This window comes from Microcebus murinus, chromosome 21 (genome assembly GCF_040939455.1).
Source record: "Microcebus murinus isolate Inina chromosome 21, M.murinus_Inina_mat1.0, whole genome shotgun sequence".
Lineage (NCBI taxonomy): Eukaryota > Metazoa > Chordata > Mammalia > Primates > Cheirogaleidae > Microcebus > Microcebus murinus.
In genome coordinates, this window is record NC_134124.1 from 31314505 (window position 1) to 31340874 (window position 26370).

The window sequence follows — 26370 nt, forward strand, 5'->3', positions numbered from 1 at the left end:
CCCTAGACCTCCCCAAGTAGGTCCCTTCCCAAGATGTTTTGTTCTTTTTTGTCCTGGGAAAGCTTCCTCTTCCCAGGGGCCGTGTGGGCAATGGAGAGCCACAGGGGTAGACAGGGAAGGGGGTGGAGGTAGCACCTGCTTTTCCATGGCAGACAGGGAAAAGGGTTAGAGCATCTCATCTGGCCTTTGGAACCCTCCTCCTCTGTCACTGTCCCCCCGAACCCCCGCTCACAGCCTCATCAGCCCTCGCCTGGGACAGTCCCAGCTCCAAACCTTGTCGCAGGCTGCTGGCTCTGCTCAGATACCTTCTCTACCTAATCCACCGCATGGCACCCCCTGCACGGCCCAGTTGGAGCGCCTCCCTCTCCCACGAAGCCTGATCCCCCTAGCGGAAATAATCCTCACTCTCCTCCTCTGCGTCCGCCTAACTCTCTGATTTTCCACCCAAGCTGAAGCCACTTACTGCCTTAGTGTGCGGCTATTTCTGTGGAAGTCTTTAAGGCCCAAGCGTGTGAACTTCCACAGGGAAGACCTCTTGGTCATCTTTGTCCCTGGATGCCTTAGAGTAAGGCCTGGCCCACACCAGGTTGCTTGAAGTGAAGAAAACACAGGTCAGTCTCTTCCCTGCCGGTGCAGTCGGTCCTCAGCTTCGTGCCTTTCGAGCTATAGAGGCCAGGACATCCCTGGCACAAGCTAAGGGCCCAATCAGAGCAAGCCACCCCGCACCCAGGCGGGGACAGTGAGGACAGCTTGGGGGAGGATGGCTCCCAACTTCCCGCGACAGCCCTGTGATTTTCTTCTCTTTTCCCTTTTCACTTGCCTTTAGATACGTTCTCGCTTTCATCAGCCAGGTACCCAGAGCCGATTAAAAGTTAAAGCTTTTACAAGAACACTGGTTTGATTCTTCTTTTCTTCCTACTGAATACCTGAAAACAAAGGGCTGTCAATCCCCTCTGCAAAACAGCAACCAGCAAAGGGAGGGAAGAGGGAGGAAGAGACCTGTCTTGCTTGTGTCTTCTCTCCATTGTGTGCTGGCTGGCAGCTGAGTGATTCCGTTTCGGGAATCAGTGCCCGTCCCTATCTTGCTCACCCGTCCCGGAGCTGAGCCTCGAATTGGAATCGTATTTAAATGTTCTCACGGTCTTCTCACCAGCCTTCTCCCTTCCTCCTTCCTTTGCCTACCCAAAACATGCAGGGCAGGCTGGGTGTGGTGGCTCACGCCTGTAATCCTAGCACTCTGGGAGGCCAAGGCGGGAGGATCGCTCAAGGCCAGGAGTTCGAAACCAGCCTGAGCAAGAGCGAGACCCCCGTCTCTACTAAAAATAGAAAGAAATTAATTGGCCAACTAAAAATATATAGAAAAATATTAGCCAGGCATAATAGCACATGCCTGTAGTCCCAGCTACTTGGGAGGCTGAGGCAGGAGGATAGCTTGAGCCCAGGAGTTTGAGGTTGCTGTGAGCTAGGCTGACGCCACGGCACTCTAGCCCAGCCTACAGAATGAGACTCTGCCTCAAAAAAAATAAACATGCAGGGCAGAGTTCTACACATGTGAGTACCTTCCAATGCTGCCAAGAGCCTGCTCTTAGGTAAAATGGCCATCACCTGTGTGCTCTTAGTAAGCTGACATTGAGGACATATTCAATATCTGTTTCCCCAAAAAAGCCTAATATCCCATCTTTAGTCTTCCATTGCCTTTCTTAAAATTATCACTCTCTCCAACTTATCTTCAGAAAACCTAAGCCCTCTGGAGCACAGTAGATTTGTCAGTTACTAACATCTTAGGGGAAATTTCTCTGATAAAAAAATCCTTCCTCCCTCCCCAATTTGAGAACATCTCAGGAATTAGACCCTAACTGATACGAGGCAATAAATGATAAAGAATGGGACCATGTCTCTACCTGTTTTTCGTTGGTCCGGCTTGATGAACATAAGATTCTCATACTTTCCTTAATGTTTGAAGTTCTAAAAAAAAAATTCTTTTTTTAAACATAAACTAATATTGCAATACTAAATATACTTCTTTCTTTTCTTTCTTTTTTTTTTTTTTTTTTTTTTGAGACAGAGTCTTGCTTTTTGTTGCCCAGGCTAGAGTGAGTGCCATGGCGTCAGCCTAGCTCACAGCAACTTCAAACTCCTGGGCTCAAGCAATCCTGCTGCCTCAGCCTCCCAAGTAGCTGGGACTACAGGCATGTGGCACCATGCCTGGCTAATTGTTTCCACATATTTTTAGTTGGCCAATTAATTTCTTTCTGTTTATAGTAGAGACGGTGTCTCGCTCTTGCTCAGGCTGGTTTCGAACTCCTGACCTCAAGCAATCCACCCTCCTCGGCCTCCCAGAGTGCTAGGACTGCAGGCATGAGCCACCTCGCCCAGCCTAAATACACTTTTTTCTAACTATCCCACTTCTCCATGCTGACATTCCCATAGTGCTTTGGGGTCGAGTCAAGGGCATCTCTGATCAGGGAAGGCATCGGAGAAGGGAAGTGTCCGACCCAGATGTGACAACTGCTGGAGGGGGGCGGGGACATGCAGAAGTGGGGACGGGGGAAGGCAGGCAAAGGCCACAGATGCTGGAAGTCAGCGTCACCGAGGACAAGCTTTGTCTGATGTGTCCCAAGTCAACTTCCCCTTAGTTAGAACAGAAAACTAATAAACCTGTGGCTACTCCAACTCCACCCTCCTCCAGGGGAAAATGTGACACAGAGAGAGTTGGAATGGAAAGAGACACATCTCAAGTGACTGTAGCTTTGTAATTCTGAGCAGAACATGAGTGTTTGGAGTTAGGCCAAGGCAGGGTCTGCCCAGCACTAGGAAAAGCAGCCTCATCCCTTGCTCCCTTCACTCAAGAACCCCCTTTCCCAGCCCTGGCTCTCTCCTGGGCTCTCTCCTAAGTATCTGCAATACAAAGATGAGTAAGTCCTGTCCTGTTCCCAGAGAAGCGAGGAAGACAAGCACACACACATAAATCACAAGACAGCGTGATGACAGCTCTGCGAGACAGGCTGAGGATGCTAGGAGAGACCCTGAAGATTTTGCAGAGGAATCGCTGAGACTCCAAGGAGTGAAGAGCTAATCCATCTCAATGCTTAACTCGGAGATACCACTATGTCCTCAAAGGGCTCACCTAACGGGTGTATGTTATTGAGGCCACGCACACAGAGCCTAGGCCTGTCCCTTGCATGTAGGCCACCTGGACTCATCTGCACAGACTGACTCAGTGACGCTGTCATTTCGGTTTGTTGCCTGCTAAGCACCCAGCCTGCTATGACGCTGCACTGGGGTAGCCACGACCTCAGCCTTTCTCCAACGCATGTCCATGTGTTCACTGGGACTCTCCACTCTCCAACGACTTGATCCCTCATCTCTGCCCTTCTCCTTCCCCCAACACAGATATTATATTAATCAACTTAAAGCAGATGTTCTTAGGAAAGAAGTAGGTCAGGTCTGCAGACCCAAATCCCATCCAGTCTTTTTACAAAATCTTGACTTAAAAAAAAAAAAAAAAAGTGAAATTGATATTGCAATAATTAAGAGCCAAATATGACTACCACTGGTGGCAGATAACATTTCACTTTCATTAAGCAATATAAAATAGACGCGAGAATTCCCGGCTGCCACCCTGACACACCAGGCTTTGCAGAATGAATCTTAAATTGCACTATGTCAGTCAGAGCTCAAGAGTTATCAGCATCATTTAATTAACTTTTTTTTTTTTTGCAAAAACTAACACATTGGAATAAAATATAAAAATGTAATCCCTGTGCAAACCCAACACTAATGATGGCCCCCGGCAGAGACCTGAGCTACACCTGAGCAGGAATCAGGGCATTAAACTCTCTGTGTCCCTTCCCTGAAGCCTCTTCCTCAGCTGGAAGGGAAAAAAGGGTTCAGGGACGTCTTCCACTTTGGCCTAGAAGCCTCAAGAATGAGGAGCAAGTCTTCTCACTTGAGGCCTTAACATCTCCCTGTCTCCCTAATGTTAACTTTCAGCTACTCCCCTGTTGAAATTGAAATATATTTTCATTCTTAAAATAAAAAAACAACGAAACTTTTACTAGTTCTCCAATAAGGAATGGCAACTGGAGTCTTTGGCTCTAATTGCAAAAGGATGTTACTGTCTGTGAATTTCATTTATGGACATTATCGCAATATCGGGTACTACCTGTGAGAAAGAATGCATGTCTGGGATCCCACACCAAGTGAGATGGGAGAAGGAAGGTGGCATGGAGCAGGGACAGGAAATGGTTCAGTCCCTGAGAGTTCAACAGAGCCTTCGCCAGACTGCAGTGGGGTATGGGCAGGGTCTCTACCCTGCAATGTAGCAATGGCAAATAGATGGAACAGGGGCTACCACGCCCCCTCCTGCACCCAAGGCAGACATCATAAATGAGTCAACTACTCTTTATAGCTGAATTGGAATTTGGCTTCAAAATTCTGCAACCACCACTTTCCCAGCAGTCGTCCCGGGGCGTTAGGTGTTGGCACCCAAGATGCAGCCCATTTGCTATCCCTTCATTGGCCAGAAAGCCTTCTTCACCTGTTGCCACCTGGATCACGTGGCAGCCACATTGCTGGTCAAAGAATTTGAGCATTCTTGTCCAGGTTTTCCAATGTCTGGGAGGAACCCAAAATCAGGGGTGCTTCTCAAGTTATTGAGCCAGGAGCTGTCAGTAACAAGCGGAAAAAAAATTAAAACATTGCCCTTTTGGGGCCCCTTTCTACAAGAAACAAAAATGTTATGTTTTCTTTATCATCAATTCTTCCGCTAACTGTTTGTTCTTTTTTCTTTTCTGTTTTCTTTCTATAAAGAAATAAAGAGTTTAAACATAGGTAAGATAAAGAACTCTTTCCCATATAATTTGATATGGTTCGTTTGTTTCCTTGTGTTTGCTTTTTTTGTTTTGTTTTGTGCTTCTTGTGTAATGTTGTATATTTTTATGTACCAAATATAGTAACTTTTTTATGTGCTAATTGTGTGTTGTGGATATGATAAGCTTTAGCAATTATGAAATGCAGTCAAAAAGCAACCAAATAAGCTGACAGTAATTAGAATTTCCGGGAGATGCAAGTGCAAGATAATGAACCCTCAGCGAACTTTTATCCTGACTGTTCAGTGCAGTCCATAATTGGGCTAAACAGTTGAGGCAAACTTCTGGCTTTTGTAAATGCTGGACTGGGTTCACAAAAGCTTTAATGAACTGGAAACGGGTCAAAAACTCATTTTCAACTCATTAATGATTTTTTCCCCTGGATATATGGTCATTTAAAAAAAAAAAAAAAGTTAATTGCCAATCTGCTGATCAGAATGAATCCAACAGTCAGATACATTGAGAATTTTCATGGAGTTAAATCACTTTTGAGTAGTATGGAGGGTGTAGACCAGGTACTTTTTGTCTAAATTTCCTTGGTCATTCCATTGCTCCAAGGTTATCATCTAAAATCGCACTGGTATAATTCGCAGATAGAGTGTAAAATACACATACATGTGCATACACACATACACTGCACTGAAATGGATACAGCATGAACTTTCTTGAAGAAAAGTGACCTTATTTTTATTTGTGAGAAGAGAAGAAAACAAAGCAATCTATACCACTTTTCAAAGGAATGCTTCTCCCCATTTCTTGACATGGAAGGGGCTCCTTTATGACGTTAGGTCAAACTTAGACAAAGAGTAGAGTCAGATTGTACAAGACCATCACAGTCAGTGGAAAGGCCCTGCATAGAAAAAAGTCTTCTGCCTTCTTCTTCTCAGGCACCCCCAAAGTTGGCTGATTTATAGGCACCCCGTTTGAGCCAAATTTTTAAAAGAAGCAGAAATGCCCTGGAAGAACTCACATGCCTCATCTGATCTTTGCCAGAGATGTGGAAGCATGGCTGTCCATCTTGCCTGAGCTTCCCTGCGAGAGTCTTGGTTAAAATGAGTGGCAGGCCGGGCGAGGTGGCTCACGCCTGTAATCCTAGCATTCTGCGAGGCCCAGGAGGGAGGATCGCTTGAGGTCAGGAGTTCGAAACCAGCCTGAGGAAGAGCGAGACCCTGTCTCTACTATAAATAGAAAGAAATTAATTGGCCAACTAATATATATAGAAACAATTACCCGGGCATGGTGGCTCATGCCTGTAGTCCCAGCTACTTGGGAGACTGAGGCAGTAGGATTACTTGAGTCCAGGAGTTTGAGGTTGCTGTGAGCTAGACTGATGCCACGGCACTCACTATAGCCTGAGCAACAAAGCAAGACTCTGTCTCAAAAAAAAAAAAAAAAACATAAAATGAGTGGGAGGCCATGGGAAGGACGGTCCCCCCAAGCAAGAACTGACCTCCACTTCCTGCCCTTCTCAAAGAGATTGTGAAAAGCCTTCTCCAATAAGCCTCCCTAGAAACTCCAAAATTAATTATCTTGCTCACAGATAGGCACAGATGTGCAGCGCCTTGGTCCTTCTGCTGGTCGTGCCAGCTACCATCCATCCAAGGAACAGAGTGCAGCATCTAATTAAGAAATGGCATGAATTTCCCCTTTCTGCCCTAATTTGTTTTGCATGTATGGATATTCTCTAATGACTTAATTGCCAAAAAGAAGAATGAGGTGAAGGAAAAGGAAAAGAAAGAAAAGGGAAGGGACCCAGGCAGTCTACTCTTTCAAACTAGCTATCTAGGCTAGAATTTTAGAAAGACCTTGACTTCCAGCTCATGTGTGTCTTCATAGCAACCTGAGAAGAAACTGGAATTAAAGGTAGCTTCATAAAGTCCCAGATCAGTTGACTTATTAAAAAAAATAATAATAAAAATAAAGGTAGCTTCGACTTACAAAGTGTTCCCAAAAATAGCTCCCTAGTTCTTTTTTTTCCTTTAATCAGGAAAGACTCCAAATAGTAGTATTTTAATTAGCAATTCAGCAGCTAATGTCTGCAGGACAATGCATCCAACACTATCCTCACCCTCCCTTCCCCTCGCCCAACTCTTCTCTTCCCATCATTCCAAAGCACAATTTTGAAAACTGACAGGACAAAAAAAAAAAGCCAGTGCTCATTTGAGACATGTGGCACCAAAATCTAAGCCTACCACACTGGGGCAAACAGCAATCACTGCTTGCATCTATAGGTGGCAATTTTAATAACCAGGGTAGGAACAGTGTGAGCACCCATGTTGGTGCCAACCCCCAACGAATGGCAGACACGCCTAAGGGAAGAACTACAGGGGTTTCGAACCAGGAAGAACATTAGCTATGATGCAATTTGATTTCTTCATTTCCCGAATAGGAAAGCTAAGGCCCAAGACAGCCAAAAGACGTACTTAATGTCACCAACTGTGTCCGAGTTGAGTTTAGAGTTTCCTGTGTCTTAGTCCTAAATCAGATCTGCAAGTCTCACTCCATTCCAGTTAGCCTCACCAAGGACACCTAGATACGAGGCAGAGGAAGTGGTCCAGGCCTCTGAGCTTATGCCCTCCTGATACACTTCGCACACACAGGGACATTCATCCCCCGGTGTGGCTCAGGGCCCTGGCGGATCTAGGCTCACACCTGCGACCTCGCTGTTACCCAAGATTTGAAAACTGCATCTCCTCTCTCACTGATTCAGATTCTGGATGTGATAACAGCAAGATAGCCACAGTTCTTGACACTAAAATGCCACCTTTATTCATATCCACACTGAGGAACAGTAAAGAAAATCTGAGGCTGAGGACTAAGAGTGGCTCGAGAGAGCTTCCCATAAAAAGTTAGGGAAACTTTAGCCGGGCATGGTGGCACTTGCCTGTGGTCCCAGGTACTTGGGAGGCTGAGGCAGGAGGATCTCCTGAGCCCAGGAGCTTGAGGTTGCTGTGAGTTAGGCTGACACTATGGCACTCTAGCCCGAGCAACAGAGTGAGACTCTTGTCTCAAAAAAAAAAAAGTTAGAGAAACTCCAAGTCACCCTGGTACTAACAGTCTAGTGCCTTGGAGGCAGAGATTAAAAAGAAAACAGGGCCGGGCGCAGTGGCTCACGCCTGTAATCCTAGCACTCTGGGAGGCCGAGGCGGGCGGATTGCTCGAGGTTGGGAGTTCGAAACCATCCTGAGCAAGACCCCATCTCTACTAAAAATAGAAAGAAACTAATTGACCAACTAAAAATATATATACAAAAAATTAGCCGGGCATGGTGGTGCATGCCTGTAGTCCCAGCTACTCGGGAGGCTGAGGCAGGAGGACTGCTTGAGCCCAGAAGTTTGAGGTTGCTGTGAGCTAGGCTGACACCATGGCACTCACTCTAGCCAGGGCAACAAAAGTGAGACTCTGTCTCAAAAAAAAAAAAAAAAAAAAAGAAAGAAAACATTGTCACAGGGAAGTGTTCCTCAGTCCCACCTGAGAATACACTAAGCCCACGGGGCAAACAAAGGAAGCTGGCACACAGGTGCCCTGTCATTGGTGTTGAATGACCAGCCTGCTCACAAAGACAGGATGTGAGTGGGATCTTCAGTTCTGGCTAAAATGAGGCAACCGTTGTTTGGCATGATGGGGAAAAATGAATCCTACCGTAGCATGAGAAGCTTAAGTAAACTGGAAGAGTAGTCATGATGTGTCAGGACCCTGAGTTTGATGGTAGACTCTTTCCAGTTCACTAAAGTGGCAGGACGCTGGGGAAGGCGAGCATCTTGCCAGGGCTGTGGTCGTCTCTTTGGTCCGCGGGGCCAGCTGCACAGCCCCCTCCTCACTTCTCTTTGTGCTTCCTCTCCTAAAGCAACAACCCGGCTCACAAGTACTACCTGGCGGTGGACCCCGTGTCGGGATCGCTCTACGTGTCGGACACCAACAGTCGCAGAATCTACCGCGTCAAGTCTCTGAGCGGAGCCAAAGACCTGGCTGGAAACTCGGAAGTCGTGGCGGGGACGGGAGAGCAGTGTCTGCCCTTCGACGAGGCCCGCTGTGGGGACGGAGGGAAGGCCGTGGACGCCACCCTGATGAGCCCCCGAGGTAAAGGCCGGGACTGAGAGCCCCTGTCCCCACCACCCCCGCCCCCGCCCCAGACAGAGCCTGCCACAAGCCGAACTAAGCCCAGCAATCCAAAACACAGCTTTGCATACAACGATCTAACTGGGATAGATTGTTTCGGGGTGTGGGTGGGTGTTTAAAAAGGAAAACTTATTTATTTACTTGAAGTAAACCCACTTATGATGCTACAGATGGAAAGTGGAGTGCCTTGCTCCCGGGGGTTTGTGACTGCTGCCAGTCACCGAGAGTGGGGGGGGGGGGGGACCTCGAGCTGCAGGAGGGAGCACAAGCTGCAGGGCTGGGGCAGAACAAAGCCCAGCGGGGCCCGCCGACCCCTCCAGACTTTCATGGTAGACAATAATGTATATAAAGTCTAAAGCATAGCGCCTGACGTTGTAAATGCCCAATAAATGGTAGTAATTAAGAATGGGTATAATTTCCAAGGGTCCGGGATGGAGGAGTTATAGGAACCCATGGATCTCTATTTTCAAAAGGACTAAAAATACTTAAGGTTAAGAAGCAGTCATTTGAGGGTCCAATTCTTGTGAGAATTTCAGCTATCATGAAAGCAGCGGGCAGCGTGGATTAAGGAGGCCAAAGCCTTATACTTGGACACTGGGGAAGTGAAGATGCAAAAAAAAAAAAATAGAAGCCACTCTCTGTGTCTTACCAGTCCTGCTGCAACAAGGGAATACTAGGGCCCTGGGTCGCCCCAGGGCATTGAAGTGCTAATTGGAGCCAAGGCTTAATTGGGAATGCTTCCTGGAGGATACATTTTGGATTGAGAGTTTGTGACTGCAAGAATCATTGTTTTGCAACCTTATTGTTGCGATCGGTTGTGAAGGGTACTCAAGTAATTTACTACTAATAATTTTTAGAGCGATGAACTTTGGAAATAACTTCCTTTCTAAAGAGAGCAGATGCAAGATTATTTCCTCATTTGTTCATTTGTAGCCTTGGTTCATTTATTTGCAGCCGAAGGTGCTTTCTTCAGCTGGAGGGACATGGTTGGTGATACAGCCAGCATCCCAGGAACTATACAAATCTCAGTGCAGTGCCCATGAGAAAGGATCTTGCCTTAAAAGGCTGAGAAGCACTGCTCTGAGCTAATCCATCCCCGTAAAGTCACTGGTTCTAAGCAGAAAGTGCCCTGCAAGGCAACCCCCACCTCCAGCCATGAACCCTACTTTCCAAGAGATACATTCCTACCGCTTGTCTCGCTCAGGTATCGCAGTGGACAAGAATGGGCTCATGTACTTTGTCGACGCCACCATGATCCGGAAGGTCGACCAGAATGGAATCATCTCTACGCTGCTGGGCTCCAATGACCTCACTGCCGTCCGGCCACTGAGCTGTGATTCCAGCATGGATGTAGCCCAGGTGGGACTTCCTCTTACTTCTCATCACTGAGCAACACTGCTTCTTGGCCTGTTGTCCTCATGGGCTTCCTCGTTGGGGTGGAACTGGAACGGGAGGGGAAGACATAGACACAGATCACACGTTTGTTTGGAGAAGGCCCGAGGTGAACTAAACAGCAAGATGGAATGGCAAATGTCAGATAGGAATGAGAGGGAAAGAGAGAGAAATTCTGTTCAGAAAAGAGGAGCTGGTGACACACTCCAGCCGTGGCAGATTACAGGGTAGGAGTTGCTGTGTAATTACCTCTTGTCTCCATCATTATTGCAGGTTTGAGGATGTACCGTACAGTGTTACATGCCAATCAGAACTTCCCTGTTAATCTGAAATGATTGCGTCCTCACTATATAAACCTTTACTTTGTCCAGTAGTAACTAGAGCAGAGCCCACTACGATATTCTCGAAAGTGCATGCTTAGTCCGGGCTCTTAAGGGAGCAGAGAACAGAGGCTTACTCAAATGTACAGCATTTGTTCTCAAACAACCTAGAATATATGTTCGCCCTTCCTATAACGGCCTTTTCAACCTTTGGTCAAGCTCATAAATTTCGGCTCAAAACTGACAACTTGCCACTGAGATTTTTATTTCAAATCCCACAGAGGAAAAATGTGTTTGGTGCAATTCAGTTTTTCAAGCAAACACTCAAGTTGCAGTTTGCTGGCCAGCCTGCACTGTGGCTGTCCTTGGGACAGGGCCACTTTCCAAGCCACATGGCTCCTTTTTTGTGAATTAGACACAGGTGCCTCCCCTAAATGAATGTAGCCTCCTCGGGCCCTTGATTTGGAAAGCAGAGTATGGGTTGGATTGCACTGGTCCCTTGTGCAGTGAACTACCTAAACAACCGTATATGACAGCTCTGATGCTGGTCCAATCATCTGGAGCTGAGAGGCAGCATCATAGATAGAGCTGGTGGCCTCCTCTAGTCGTGGCAGACGACATAGTAGGAGATGTCTTGTACATAGTCTCTTCTCCATTATGCACACTCAGCATGGGTGGTGGGCAGCTGGTTCGATGATGAGCATCTCTAGTACAAGGTGTTAATAAAAAGCTAAGTCTTTTTTCCTAGCTGCATACAACCTGCAGTCGAATGTTGGGCATGTTCAAGGCTGTTCTTTAATCTGATGCCACAGGTTCGCCTGGAATGGCCAACAGACCTTGCCGTCAACCCCATGGATAACTCCCTGTACGTTCTAGAGAACAACGTCATCCTTCGAATCACCGAGAACCACCAAGTCAGCATCATTGCGGGGCGCCCCATGCACTGCCAGGTCCCTGGCATTGACTACTCTCTCAGCAAACTAGCCATCCACTCTGCTCTGGAGTCAGCCAGCGCCATCGCCATTTCTCACACCGGGGTCCTCTATATCACCGAGACGGACGAAAAGAAGATTAACCGCCTCCGCCAGGTAACAACCAACGGGGAGATCTGCCTTTTAGCCGGGGCAGCCTCGGACTGCGACTGCAAAAACGACGTCAATTGCAACTGCTACTCGGGAGATGAAGCCTACGCGACGGACGCCATCCTCAATTCCCCGTCATCCTTAGCCGTAGCCCCGGACGGCACCATCTACATCGCGGACCTCGGAAACATCCGGATCAGGGCGGTCAGCAAGAACAAGCCCGTCCTTAATGCCTTCAACCAGTACGAGGCTGCGTCCCCCGGGGAGCAGGAGCTGTACGTCTTCAACGCCGATGGCATCCACCAGTACACCGTGAGCCTGGTGACGGGGGAGTACTTGTACAATTTCACGTACAGTGCTGACAATGACGTCACGGAACTGATTGACAACAATGGAAATTCCCTGAAGATCCGGCGGGACAGCAGTGGCATGCCCCGTCACCTGCTCATGCCCGACAACCAGATCATCACCCTCACCGTCGGCACCAACGGAGGCCTCAAAGTCGTGTCCACACAGAACCTGGAGATCGGCCTCATGACCTACGATGGGAACACTGGGCTCCTGGCCACCAAGAGCGACGAGACGGGATGGACAACTTTCTATGAGTAAGTGTGATTGTGAAGTGTCTCTGAAGAGCACCTACCTTGCCCCAGCTGGCATCAGGATTGGCCGTTCGTGTAACTTTTTAAATTGCTTAGTGACATAGTCTTCCCAACTTTAATGATTTCCTATGGCCTCAAGATATTCACGTTCCCTCTCTCCCTGACTCTTAAACGATTTGCTCTATTGGGTCTCCGGTATTGAACGTCCTCCCTACTAGAGTTGGGAATTCCCGTTGCCTGCGCTTGCCATTCAAATTCCAGGATACTGGACACGCACAGCACCTGGGAGATAAAGTGTTGATTAACTTTGCTGATTACTCGTGTTTTGCCATGGGTGCGGAAATTAGAACCTAAAAGGCAGGGTCCCAGTGGGGCTCTTGTAATTTGCCAATAGGTCCAGCAACACACTTGATTGCACAGGCAGGTAGATAAACTCTGAATTTCCTCTTTAGCAGAAGCAGATCAATACAGATTAAGCGCTAGGTATATTAAAAGATGAGAGTGCTGGTCATATTTCCCCTAACAATTATCTCATACTTAATAGTCCCGCAGCTTGTTTTGCCAAAAAAAAACAAAAAAAGCTGTGTTCCCTAGCTCCAGCAGGCGGTTCTTGGTCAAACTGCCTGCTGCTGCAGGTATTAACTAGTGGGACGCTGGCTGGAGGAAGGGGCTGAGACGTGCTTTCCCCAGCAGCCGGCTGAGACGGGAATAGCATTTGTAGTATTATGCTCTCCTTGGTGGTGAGAGAGCGCATTAAACCCCTATATACTTGGAGTCCTTGCTTGCTTTCTGTCTGGCTGCTGCCGCTACCTGAGAATTTAGTAAGTTAGGAGCTTTCACAGAGAGAGAAGCACATGTGAGACAGAAGACCTCCTTGTTGAGCCACTCCTAAACCCAGGAATGTTCACTTCCTGTTTGTATTCCGATGGGCTGGGGCGAGGGCATTACTAAAAGGAAGCTGTTGCCACCTGCTGGAGATGGGATGCATTGCAGTATTGCTTTCCCCGGGTTCTAGCTTGCTTCTTTGGGCAAAGCTCTTTCTCCGACTTCTGAAGCTTCCTAACGTCCTTCGGGGACCTGGGCCTCGATCAGACTTTACCAGCCAGCGACTCTGCCCTTGCGGGTACCGCCTGAGCGCCATCTCTGGCTTTCACACCAAGTTAGGTTAAAGCTATGCATTAAATCCAAAACCGCTGGGATTTTCCCTTCCCTCCCGGCAGTTTCACCTAAAGACTCGAAGCATTTCAGGAATAATTTGTTGGCTCTCCTGAATGAGAGGAAGAAATGTCAGTTTCAGGGAGACAGGCCTGAATGAGCCCTATCTTAGAGACCATAGTGAAGACGCTCAGGTTTAAGAGCACCCACAGGCATGAACTCTATCGAAAAGGGAAAATATTTTCCAGGAGGGGACCCTAGATTAACGAAACTACAGGCATGGGTCATACATTTTTTTAATGTTTGTTCAAAAGTTACATTAAAGCTGAATAATTTTTTCTCTCTCCTAATTTGATGAGCTGCTTTTTTTCCCTCCTGTAATATGGGTAAATCCAATGATCACAAACCCTCAGATGTGTAGGGTTTTCTTTTCCCTCGTAAAAAGATGATGAGTTCTTTTTGATTTATGGCACTTTTTACACACGGTCAGCAAATTGGCAGTTTAAAAATCAGAAACATGTGCCACTTCCCGTCAGCCTCATGACATGGGGTCAAGACCGATAGCTTTAGCCAAAACTTCAGAGAAAGGAGAGGAAGGGGAGAGGAAGGAATAAAACTGCACAGAGGCCGTGAGGCTACTAGAAAACAGTCTGTCCTTCACTGACAGCTTCCTTACTAGGGTTCCTTGCTCCCTACCCTGATGCATGAGGCAGCATGCAAATCCCCCCATAGTGAGAGAAGTTGCAATATCTTCCCTCCGCATAGAACTTTGTGGGTAGAGGCCAGGTGTGGTGGCGCATGCCTGTAATCCTAGCACTTTGGGAGGCTGAGGTGGGAGGATCACTTGAGCCCGGGAGTTGAGGTCTTAGTGAGCTATGATGATGCCACTGCACTCCAGGCTGGGTGACAGAGCAAGACCCTGTCTCAAAAAAAAAAAAATACTTTATAGATAGAGAAGTTGTTTATCTGCTCAGTTGTCACAATGACCCTCTACGTATAGGTTTGATTGCCCCGATTTTATGAATAAAGAATTTGAGGCTCAGAGAAGTGAATCGATTCCTCCAAGGCCACACAGGGAGTCAGTAGAGAGGCAAGACTGGAATCCAGATGTCCAAGTCCAACGTTCTTTGCGTGACACACCAGTGTCCCAAAACAGGGATGGGAATAGAATTTGGAACTCTACCTTCAGACTCCACCTGGGACCTGTCCCTGAATTTTGGTGAAGATGTAGCTCAATAAGGCCAGCCCATCAATAACTCTGGGAGCAAGAGAGAGAGGTGGGGGGAAAGAACACTGATATATCACCGTGGCCCCATTTTATAATCAGCCAGTTTCAGAAAGTTCCAGGAAGCCCCAGCCTTGGTATTAAGATTTCCCCAGATGTAGGCCACTGGGTCCCGGTGGAAGAAGCATCCTGGTTTAGTTATAGCCCTGAAGGAACACAGATTTTCACAGCCTTCCCTAGAAGACATGCCAGGAAGCTTCTGGATCTTGGTGTTGGGACAACAGGGCTGCGGACAGCAGCTCTGCCACATGCTCCCTGGCCGACCTTGGACAAGTGGTTTAACCTCTCTGAACCTCAGTGTCCACATTGGCCACATGGGGGAAATAATGCAAACTGCACAGGGGCGTGGTGCTAATCCACCGAGATAGCACATGTTTACAAATTAGCAAAGCACTTTACCCTTCTCTCTCCTCTTTGTGTCGAGAAGTGGCTTTTGGAGAGCTGGGCAGGACCGGAATGGACGTGGGAATGCCCTTTGGAATTCCCACTGTGCCTGCTCAGTTCCCAGACTGGGGAAGACAAAGCTTGTATCTCTGAAAGGCACAGGACTGGACTTAAAATGACAGCCACCCTTTCACACTCTTTTTCTCCTCTCTCTCCCTTTTTTATTTTAGTCCCTAGCACTTATCACTCACCATCTGACATGCTCTACATTTTCAATCTTGGTTTCGTCTTGCCCTCTTCATCTAGCATGAGTGCAAGGATTTTTGTCCCTTTTGTTCCCGGCCATATCCCCAGTGCCTTGAACGGTGCTTTGCACATAACAGGTGCCTGATGAATATTCATTGACTGGAGTCAAAAGCAGCCTCTAGCACCACGCTGACCAAGGCCGGGCCGGTTTCATTGGGTTGGCACTGGATCCCATCACTGGAACTCATAGCTTCTTGCCCCTGCATGCAGAGTTATTTGCAAAGAGATCTAAATCTGAAGATACCCCTTGGGGGAAGTAAGCAGAGCTGTAGGCAGCTGAATGTTGAAAGCTAAAGAAAATTTCTCCCTGTTGCCCATGAGATTCTGGTCTCTACCCCAATGCTCTGTTCCCCGAAAGTAGAAACCCCAGTTTCACTACTTCTTGTTGTTTAAGGAAGGAAAGCAGCCTGGACATGGCAGTTGTCCCAAAACTGCAGTGGATTGCAATTAAAATCCTTGCCTGCCTGGGCCCCAGAGAATGAACTCCTCATGCAGTCCCTGCGTGGTGGCGAAAGGAAGGAACCGCGTGTCGCTGAGTGCTACGCTAGACACCCCACACCCCAACGCTCAGAAGTGCTTTACTGTCTTCTTTTTAAAACCCTTTTGTTTCTGCTTGTAAAACATGAACATAAGGCATATTGACTACAAATAATTCCTAAATTATGGGAATATACAAAGAAGAAAACAAAGATTAGTCAAGATCCCACACAAAAATAACTACCATTAACATTTTGATGTGTGTATTTTCAGAGAATTTCTCCTGGATTTAGACACTCATATTTTTTAACCCTCCCTCAAAAAAACTACTTTCAGGGAGTGTATCTTTTTTTTTTTTTTTAATTTTTTTTTTATTCCTTTATTTTTTTTTTTTCCATTTTCAGTTGGCCAATTAACGTTTTTTATTTATTTATTTATTTTTAGTAGAGACGGGGTCTCGGCTCTTGCTCAGGCTGGTCTTGAACTTCTGAGCTCCAACGATCCACCCGCCTCGGCCTCCCAGAGAGCTAGGATTACAGGCGTGAGCCACAGCGCCCGGCCCAGGGAGTGTATCTTGTACTCTACTCTTCCACTCAACGAAGAGTAGAGTACATTTGTCCACGCCAATAAATAGAAATCCATGCCATCAATCTTGACGGCTTCGTATGTTTCTACTTTATGGATAGATGATCAATTATTGAGTGAATCTTCAATATAAGAATGTTTACGTTGTTCTAATTTGTCACTATTGCGATCCCCCGCCCGTCTCCCCCAACACCTTTACCCAGCTGGCTGTCCAGCTTAATGCCATTCCACTCTCGGTTTTCACACATCTGCAGAGCTTGACTTTTTCCAATTCTCCCCAGAGGCAGAGTTTCTCAGATCACTTTTTTTTTTTTTTAAGACAGAGTCTCACTCTGCTGCCCGGGCTAGAGTACCGTGGCATCAGCCTAGCTCACAGCAACCCCAAACTCCTGTGCTCAAGCGATCCTCCTGCCTCAGCCTCCCGAGTAGCTGGGCCTACAGGCATGCACCACCATACCCGGCTAATTTTTTGTATATATATTTTTAGTTGGTCAATTAATTAATTTCTATTTTTAGTAGAGACGGTGTCTCACTCTTGCTCAGGCTGGTTTTGAACTCCTGACCTTGAGCAATCCGCCCACCTTGGCCTCCCAGAGTGCTAGGATTATAGGCATGAGCCACCGCGCCCGGCTACTTTTATTCCAAATAAAAGTGAGCACCCTCCGTCTTTGATGTTATAGTCTTACGCACTAAGTGACAAAGTCACATAGGTCACTGTGGTTCTTTCCTCTGCTCACGGGCCTTCCGCACACGATCCTGCTCTGCAGACCCCACGTGCCGTACAAGCTCCAGTTTCCGCTACTCAGAGCCTGCCAGCTTTGTCCTTCTCCCTAGTCCAGAGGCAGTCACCCCCAGAGGTCAAGCCATTTTGCCCTCTTTTCCACCCTCCAGGCAAAAGGCCTTCCTTGTTCCTCCTCCAGCAACAGGACTCAGCTGCAAGGGCTCAAAGAGCTCGGCATTTGGACCTCAGAAAGAGCCTGCTCTCCGCTGCTCAGCTGCAGGAGGGCGCAGGCCGTCGGGGCGCAGCGGGTCTTTCAGGGTGGGGAAAGGCTCTCCCAGCTGGAACGAGGCTTCTTGCTAAAGGAGGTGGGGAGAAAAACTCCTCACCTTGAGAAGGGGGTAAAGATGACCCATAGACAGAAAGAAGGGGGCCCAATTTCAGACCAACTGCAGGCAGCAGGGCGTGATCACTGGTGCACCTAGACTTGGGGATTGAGGACAACTGACATCATGTGAGTCTTTAGGAAAACTGTCTAAAAAGGCTGCTTGGGGAGCTGAGCTATGGTTGGTTTGGAGATATAGGGGCAAAGAATAGGTTGCAAGCAGCCAGGCCTTCTGTGCCTGAGCCCACGTATGGAGGTGGCGTTTGGCCCGGGCTGAATGTGCAGAGGTCTATGACAAGTGGGACAACGTCCTACCCCTGTGGAGGGCTCAGGACATGGATAGTCCCAAATCCAGATTTTTATTTGATTGAGCAACCAATGAGAAAAGAGTGGGGTTTGTTCAGCAAAAGAAGTGATCTGGTGAAACTGATATTTTGGGAAGATTAATTTGATAGCTTTGTGGAACGCATAAATTAAAAAGCAAAAGATGGACCAGGCATGGTGGCTCACGCCTGTAATCGTAGCACTCTTAGGTCCTCCAAGGTGGGAGGATCGCTTGAGGTCAGGAGTTCAAGACCAGCCTGAGCAAGAGTGAGACCCCTAAAAATAGAAAATAGAAAAAATTGTCCAGGTGTGGTGGCATATGCCTGTAGTCCCAGCTACTTGGGAGGCTGAGGCAGGAGGATCGCTTGAGCCCAGGAGTTTGAGGTTGCTGTGAGCTATCATGATGCCACTGCACTCTAGCCAGGGCAACTCTGTCTCCAGAAGGAAAAACAAAAGGCAAAAGATGCTAACCGACAGATACTTAGCTGTTCTCTCTAACTGGAGAAAGCATCGTTAAGCACACACAGCCTGAGACGAGGTGGAATGTTTTCACTGAGCTGAAGTCTACTACGTCACTGAGTAGTAGAAATCATCACCACTGCTTCTCCGGGCGGTTGGAGTTTTGATTGTGACAAGGGGTCTTCGTGCAATGCACCACCCGGCCACCCCATCTTCCCATCTTTCTTTCTCTGGCCCGTGAGTCTGTCCCTTGTGTGGTTCTGAATGTTGGGAAAGCCTTCAGCCCCGGTGGCTGTGCTCGCAACCAATGTTTCTTTTCCTCCAGCTATGACCACGAGGGCCGCCTGACCAATGTGACACGCCCCACGGGAGTGGTGACCAGTCTGCACCGGGAAATGGAGAAATCGATCACCATTGACATAGAGAACTCCAACCGTGATGATGACGTCACTGTCATCACCAACCTATCTTCCGTGGAGGCCTCCTACACGGTGGTACAAGGTGAGCCCCTCCCTCCTGACTTTCCTACCCCTAAACTCACCCCAGACCCAGAACCCAGCCAAGCCCAGGCCTGTGAGCTACCTAGCCTGGGGGGACATCCAGAGCCCCAGAGTAACCCCTGGGCTTTCTGTTTTATTCAAATTCCCGTAGCAAACTAACTCTATAAGAGGCTCACCTTGTAGAAAATGATGTATCAGATACAGCAGAAGGTCATCTCCACCTGCCCAAATGTCCAGGCATTTGGAAACGCCTACATGGTCATCTGAAAATGTCCGTCTTCATCCACACATACTCTCTCCCTACCTCCTACCTCTGATCACCACTGTTCCCCACCAAACCAACACACATGGGTATCTTCTCGGAGGCCATGCATTCTCTTGGTCCCACCACTAGAGTTTGTACTTTGCTGTTCCACTGTGAGTCTCTCTTTTAAGCATTTGTTTGTCGAGTTGGTTGCCCTGGGATCAGAGCTCTTGAGCAATCTCTTGCCAAAACTGAGATCCCAGAGGTTTCTGACCACCCCACTGCTATGGGTGCTGTTAGACAGGCGGTGCAGCCCAGGGCTGGCAAGAAAATGAATTGCGCAGATTAATTTTCCTTTTAATTAAGATATAATGTTGGTGGGCTAGCCCGTTGTCAGAGGATAAAAGTGTCCTCTCGGTAGATAAATGGTGACATTTCTGGACTATTATCCCACGACAGAGCCTGTTTCAATGACTCTATTTCTGCTCTGCCAAATGATTAATGATGTAGATTCTGTCTCGCGTGATGGCTGGAGTCGCAGGAGCGACAGGTACACACTTGCTCGCTACCCCGAAAGCTGACACCTTGGAGGCCAGCCCAGCCCAGCTCGTTCGCCCAGACAATCAGGAAGCAATATATCTGTAAAGAGAGTGTCTGACTCACATTTCCTTCCTGTAACTTTTCGATAAAGGAAAAGGTCAGAAGTCTGACTGACTTGTGTAGATTCTGCTGGGGAAGGAACACGCCTTATCAGTACCCTCTGCCCGTGGGTACTGGTGTTGGTCTGCCCGTGCTGGTGGGGTCTCTCCAGGGTTCTCTGGAGCAGAGGAGCCATCGTGGTGAATCAGAGCAAAAGCAGGAGGGCAGGGAAGGTTGCTTTTCTCTGGATTTTCTGGAAGAATCCTGGACTTGCTTCGCAGCTGATCTGACCCGTGGTTAGACCATCACATCACCCTGGGGTTGGATGGGAGGCAAAAGGGAAAAAAAAAAAAAAAAAAACCTGAAGTAGTTTTCCTTTCATTTATTTTTTCTTTCATATAAGCTAAAATATATATGTTAAAGTTCAGGAATTTGATTGACGCAAATTGTGCAGGCACTAGACATCTTTAAATGTTTAAATGTGCTATTAATAGTCCTCAGTGAATAAAAGAAAAGTATCACGGCATAATCACTTCTGGAGTGCTACATATTATGTTTTTCTTTACATGGATCGGTAGTATCTCTGCTGCTCACCTTCACATCACGTGTGTGTGCTAATTGAAGGCAGCCTTCGACGGATGGCTGCGAAGTACCATGGAAACTATGAGAATAGGGGTTCTATTCTCTTCTGACGGATAGAGCAGATAACTTATTTCCCTCTCCCCACCCCCACTTGCCTCCCTTGCAGATCAAGTGCGGAACAGCTACCAGCTCTGCAACAACGGGACCCTGCGGGTGATGTACGCCAACGGGTTGGGCGTCAGCTTCCACAGCGAGCCCCACGTGCTGGCGGGCGCCGTCACCCCCACCATCGGCCGCTGCAACATCTCGCTGCCCGTGGAGAACGGCCTGAACTCCATCGAGTGGCGCCTGAGAAAGGAGCAGATTAAAGGCAAAGTCACCATCTTCGGCAGGAAGCTCCGGGTAAGTGGTGCCACCCCAGTTGTCGCTGCAGAGCGGGGAGGGACACACTCTTCCCGCCCAGAGCTGAGGACATTCCCCAGCCTCCAAGCCTCCATTGCTCCTTTCTTCCCTGGCAAAGGCAAGTTCTTCTCCCAGGAGGTAGACGCCGTACCCCTTTGGAACTCATGCGTTGGGGAAAATGTTCTGCATTTTGAAGAACTGGATTTGAAAAGGCGGCTATTTCCTGCTCGGGCACTGACATGCTGTGGCACAATGTAGGGCTTTGGTCTTCTTTTCACTCTGGCCATCTTCTCCCTCCGTTTTCCCGAGATGGCCAGTTCAACAAATGAATGGGTCCTAGTGACCGCTAGGTGCCGTGGAATTCGCTAAATGCCAGAAGATCAAAAATTTAAAAGGAAAGTCTTTATACTGGAGGAGTTGACAGTCTGATAGAATATGCAGACCAAGATAATCCCAGGGTAAGGAGAAGACAGCGGATGCCCGAGGTCCAGTGTGATCACTGAGGAGGAGACGGTCACTCAGCTGAGGGGCTCAGGGAAGGCTTCCTGGGGGAAGTAGCGACCAAACCTCCAGCAGGGAGTGTCAGCCAACCCTAGCTTCCCCGGGCCAGGGGACTTGCCCCACATTACATCTTCTAAAAACCAATACAAAGCCGAGTGTGGTAGTTCACGCCTGTAATCCTAGCACTCTGGGAAGCCAAAGTGGGAGGATCGCTTAAGGTCAGGAGTTTCAAACCAGCCTGAGCAAGGGCCAGACCCCATCTCTACTAAAAATAGAAAGAAATTAATTGGCCAACTAAAAACATATTTAAAAAATTAGCCAGGCGTGGTGGTGCATGCCTGTAGTCCCAGCTACTTGGGAGGCTGAGGCAGGAAGATCACTTGAGCCCAGGAGTTTGAGGCTGCTATGAGCTAGGCTGATGCCACGGCACTCTAGCCAGGGCAACAGAGTGAGACTGTCTCAAAAAAAAAAAAAAAAAAAAGAACCAATATATAACATTTATTGAGGAGTTTCATGATGCAAGCTCTGTGTTAAACACTTTACTCATAATTATCTTATTTTAATCTCTGCAACAGCCCCGTGGGGATGGTTATTAGGACTCACCTTTTCAGATGAGAAAACACAGGCTCAGAGCAGCTAAATAGCCTGTCCAAGGACACAACAGCTAGAAAGGGCGAGGCCAGGCCTGGGCCCCAGTTCCTTCTTTCTTTCTGGCACCTTTGCCAGTATTGCTAACCACCAGGCCACACAGCTTCCATTTGGACTCGTGTTCCTGCAGATTATCTCTGAGCTAGTGGATCCGGCTCTATAGCGTCTTATCTTTCACCAAGAGGGACCAATTCCTGCCATCGAGCCAACACTTTCCCTGGGGGGCGGGGAAGGAGTCCTGGGGATCCCAGTCTTCATCAAATTCAGCACATGTTTATTGAACACCTACTGTGAGCCGGGCACTGTTCTGTGCACACAAAGCAAAGCCCCTACGCTCCTGCAGGTTACATTCAGGGGCTGGGGCGGATGGGAGAGAGGAGAGGATAATAAGGAAATTAATAAATAAAATAATTGCAGATCAAGACAAGTACTAGGAAGGCACGAAACAACGGAACAAGGCAGAGTTTAACAAATCCTGTGGAATTCCTGAGAGCCGAAGGCCCAGCATAGGCAAGACTTGGGTCACGACTTTTGCCATGTGACTGGATTGAAATCCAGCCAGCCCAGGTGGCCTCCCTGCAGAGCCAGGCCCCTCCGTATTAAGATTCTGCCTTTGTCTGGCTGGAGTTTGTCTCCACGTTAGGTTATCAGCAGTCTCCCATGTTTGCCTTCCTCTGCTGGTATCTGCAAAGTTGCAAGCTGCAGTATCTTCTTAAAGACAAAAATGGAATGAGATTAGTAGCTAAATCCTTAATGACTGGATTTCAGGGCTGTGTAATTGATTTTTGATACGCTGCACTGTAGAAGTTGATTATAAGTAGTAATCGTGCCTTTTCTCTGATAAATCAGTTATGCATTTTGACTAAGTTTTCAAAATAAAGATAAATGTGGCCCTAAAATAAAATGGCTATAATCCCAAACTCTGAATATTAAAAATCTTAATAATGGTACTTGTGGTAATTAGCAGAAGTTAGGCACGCAAGTCTTATAACTGAATTTCTGCCAGGGTTAGATTTGCTGGCATCATGTTTATGCAAATCAAAACACAGCTTTATCTATCAACACCTCAACATTTAATTGTCTGGTGTTAGTTCCTGTAACAACAATCACATATCCATTTAGCTCTCTTAAATGAAAATCACTATGAGATTATAACAGGTTGAGTGGACTGAAAATGTAATTTGAAAATGAGGGAGAAAGCCTGGAATTTATTTGCATCTCATTTATTTTAATTCAGTTCATAAACTGTTTAGTGAATGAAATAAAAGCAACTCCTGGAAACTGTAGGAGAGCAGTTGGAAGAAGGTGTAAGGGAAAGGTTGGGTGTGATGTGGATTAAGGGAATTGGGGGTGGCCTTCCCCTCAGATGCTTCCTGAGCCCACGGCAGGGAGTTTATCTACAGCAAAGATATCAGATCGGCCCCCAAAAGGCAAAGGCCAACGGAGATCCCGGCCAACAACACATGGGCCCTTCCCTCCTCACCTCCGATCTTGCCATGTCTTCACACTCCTGCTGCACTGTCGAATGGGGCCGTGAAATTCTTCATTCATTCAAAAGATGTTTACTGAGTGCCAAGTTCATGTCGAGCGCTGTGCAATGAGTGGGCTACAGATAGAGAAAGGAAACTGAGTCTGCGCCACCAAGGATCTAACAGTCTCGTGGAGATCGTGACGTAAGTAATGTGGGGGAAGCTATAACAGAGGCCAACGCCACAAGGAAAGGGACACTTAACTGTGTCACGATGAGCTCCTAGGAGCCTTGCCCATGGTCACAGAGACAGTCACAGTCAGAAGAGGACAGGCTGTGGCCAGGGAGCAAATTGACCCTGAAACCTCAGAGACTTAACACACGGCAGTACGAGTGCATTGGGCAGCTCTTCTCCACGGTGACTCGCTCCAGTTGCTCTGCCCTGTGACCCTGCCCGCTTAGGCACATGGCCTGTGCAGTCGCCGCAGCAGGGGGGAGAGAGCCCGGGTGGTTCTCGGGGCCTTGATGGGCAGGCCTGGGCTTGCAGGCCTCACCTCCACCCACCCTGGTGAACCGCTGTCAGGGGACCGCAACTGGACCGCGAGGAAGCCTGGAAAATGTTGTCTTTTCCGAGTGCCTAAGAAGAGGAAGATGAAAGAAGACTCGGTGAACACACAGCAGGGTCTCTGCCACCCTCACCAGGTCTCGGGGTTGACAAGGGCTCAGGAGGGGCCTCACAGAAGAGCCGGAGTCAGTTCTGAAGAGGAGTAGGAATTAGCCAGGTGGAAGATTCAGGAAAAAGGTGATCAGGCCGAGAGTGTCCCCTATGAAAAAAGTCCAGAACACCAGGCCGGGCGGGGTGGCTCACGCCCGTAATCCTAGCACTCTGAGAGGCGGAGGCGGGAGGATCCCTTGAGGTCAGGAGTTCGAGACCAGCCTGAGCAAGAGTGAGACCCCCCATCTCTACTAAAAATAGGACGAAATTAGCCAAACAACTAAAAATAGAAAAAATTAGCCGGGCACAGTGGCGTGTGCCTGTAGTCCCAGCTACACAGGAAGCCGAGGCAGTAAGATCACTTGAGAGCCCAGGAGTTTGAGGTTGCTGTGAGCTAGGGTGACGCCGCGGCACTCACTCTAGCCCGGGCAACAGAGTGAGACTCTGTCTCAAAAAAAAAAAGTCCAAAACACCAAAAAGGGAAGGCATTTCAGAAAACGGCTGGAAAGAAGGTGCGTGTGTGACAGCACGGGACAGGACAGCGCGTGTGACCTGGGACAGCACACGGAGGGGAGCGTGACGCCGGCTCGCGTGTATCCTGTTGGAAGAGCGCCGTGCTGGGAGATCCATCTACTTCCTCAGGTGTGGAGGAAGACAGGTCGGAAGGGGACAAGCCAGGAGGAGAGGAGCGGCAAGGGCATGGCATTCACCGGAACAAGAAAGCAGCTCGCTAGCAGCGAAGAGAGGAAGAAGGGGGAGAGAGAGGTTGGAGAGATTCAGCGCCTGCAGTTGAGAGGACCGGAGACCGGCAGGGCTGCTGTGTCACACTGAGCTCCTAGGAGCCTTGCCCACGGTCACAGAGCCTGGAAGGCCGGGTGGCCCTCGGCACTCTGCGGGCTGCGTGAGGAGAGAGGCTGGGAGCTGGAATCCAGAGATTCTGGTGGCCCCAACCCTGCCTCTTAGAATGGGAAGGAACTGAATGAAGTTTCAGATACAACCATCGAGCCAGCACCACGAAATCATCGCTCCCACGGACAGCAGGGAACTTAGGGACACTCTGTGGGGCAGCGTGGGGACAAATGGCCTGACCTTTCCCAGGCACCGGGAAGTTCTGGGGACATCGGCCAGTCGCAGGGTGTGAGGGCCCAGGGCTCCGAGCATCCATAGAGCTCAGAGAAGCCCAAACAGCTCAGAGAAGCCACGCTAGAACAGTGCCCAGTGAAGCCCCAGCCCCCCTGGGAACCCTTCTTCCACAAGCTCCGGTCAGGGACACCTCTTAGCAGAGGGAAGTGGCGGCAGCTCTCCTGCACGGGCTGGTAACTGCAGGGTGGCAGACAGATGGGCCGGGACCACAGCCTCTCACCAAAAGCTTTGTAATGGGATGTCAGTCTCTTCCTCGAAGCTCAAACTCAGCGCAGGAAGATTTTCATTGTGCCCCCTGCCCCGGGACTCCTCAAAGAATCTCCTTCAAAAGGGACCTTTCCGCTCCTCCCCTCCCAGCCTCCACTCCGTTCTCCACTCTCTCTGACCTTGCAAAGACACATGAAGTATATGCGTCTATAAGCTCCCTGAGCACGGGGACCATCTCACCGCTGCAGCCCTGGTGACAAGTGCCACGTGGTGGGTATTCAGACAGCAGGTGACAAAGGAAGACATGTTCAGACTGTGCCTTCTTTGGGCTCCTCCTTAAAGGTGCTCAGTGTGTAAAGGCTCCTGCCGCCCCAAGGCAGGTGTAAGTTCACACATTGCCCCGTATCCGACCAGAATCTTCCCACCCCAGAAGGCAGGAAGTGCATTCAAACCAACTCCATGCAAAAGGGCACATGCTGTCTGCCCCAACGGGCTGCCACAAGAGAGGAGCTGGCCTTAGACTCCAGGATGGCCATCAGAGGGACTGTCTCTCTGTGTTCTCTCCTTCTCACATCCCCTCCCACCCCATGGCAGTGTTTCTCCTGGCAAAGGGCCTGATTTCCTCCTGCAGTGGGTAGACTCATGTCCTCCTCACCTCGGGAGATCAGGCAGACTGGGCTGAAGTTGACTCCAGGCTGACATCATCTCAGTTTAGCGAACTCAGGAGAAAGAGGAAGGGATTTCCCCCAGCACTTCTATTTTTTAAAAAAATATCTTATGGACCGGGCACAGTAGCTCACACCTGTAATCCTAGCACTCTAGGAGGCCGAAGCAGGAGGATCACTTGAGCTCAGGAG

At 48.5% G+C, this 26370-nt stretch overlaps 1 protein-coding gene across 12 annotated transcripts in view; it reads left to right on the plus strand.

The window, feature by feature from the left end:
• TENM2 (teneurin transmembrane protein 2) overlaps positions 1-26370 on the plus strand; it is a 1195335-nt gene that overhangs the window by 1142489 nt on the left and 26476 nt on the right. For 9 of the 12 annotated variants that reach the window (XM_075996266.1, XM_075996268.1, XM_075996271.1 and 6 more), the window contains 6 exons: positions 4813-4833; positions 8719-8951; positions 10195-10349; positions 11515-12389; positions 18790-18965; positions 20596-20831. In XM_075996266.1, coding sequence (XP_075852381.1) covers positions 4813-4833; positions 8719-8951; positions 10195-10349; positions 11515-12389; positions 18790-18965; positions 20596-20831 — 1696 coding nt within the window. The remainder of the gene's footprint in view (positions 1-4812; positions 4834-8718; positions 8952-10194; positions 10350-11514; positions 12390-18789; positions 18966-20595; positions 20832-26370) is intronic. The other 3 variants (XM_075996267.1, XM_075996269.1, XM_075996277.1) reach the window with 1 other exon arrangement.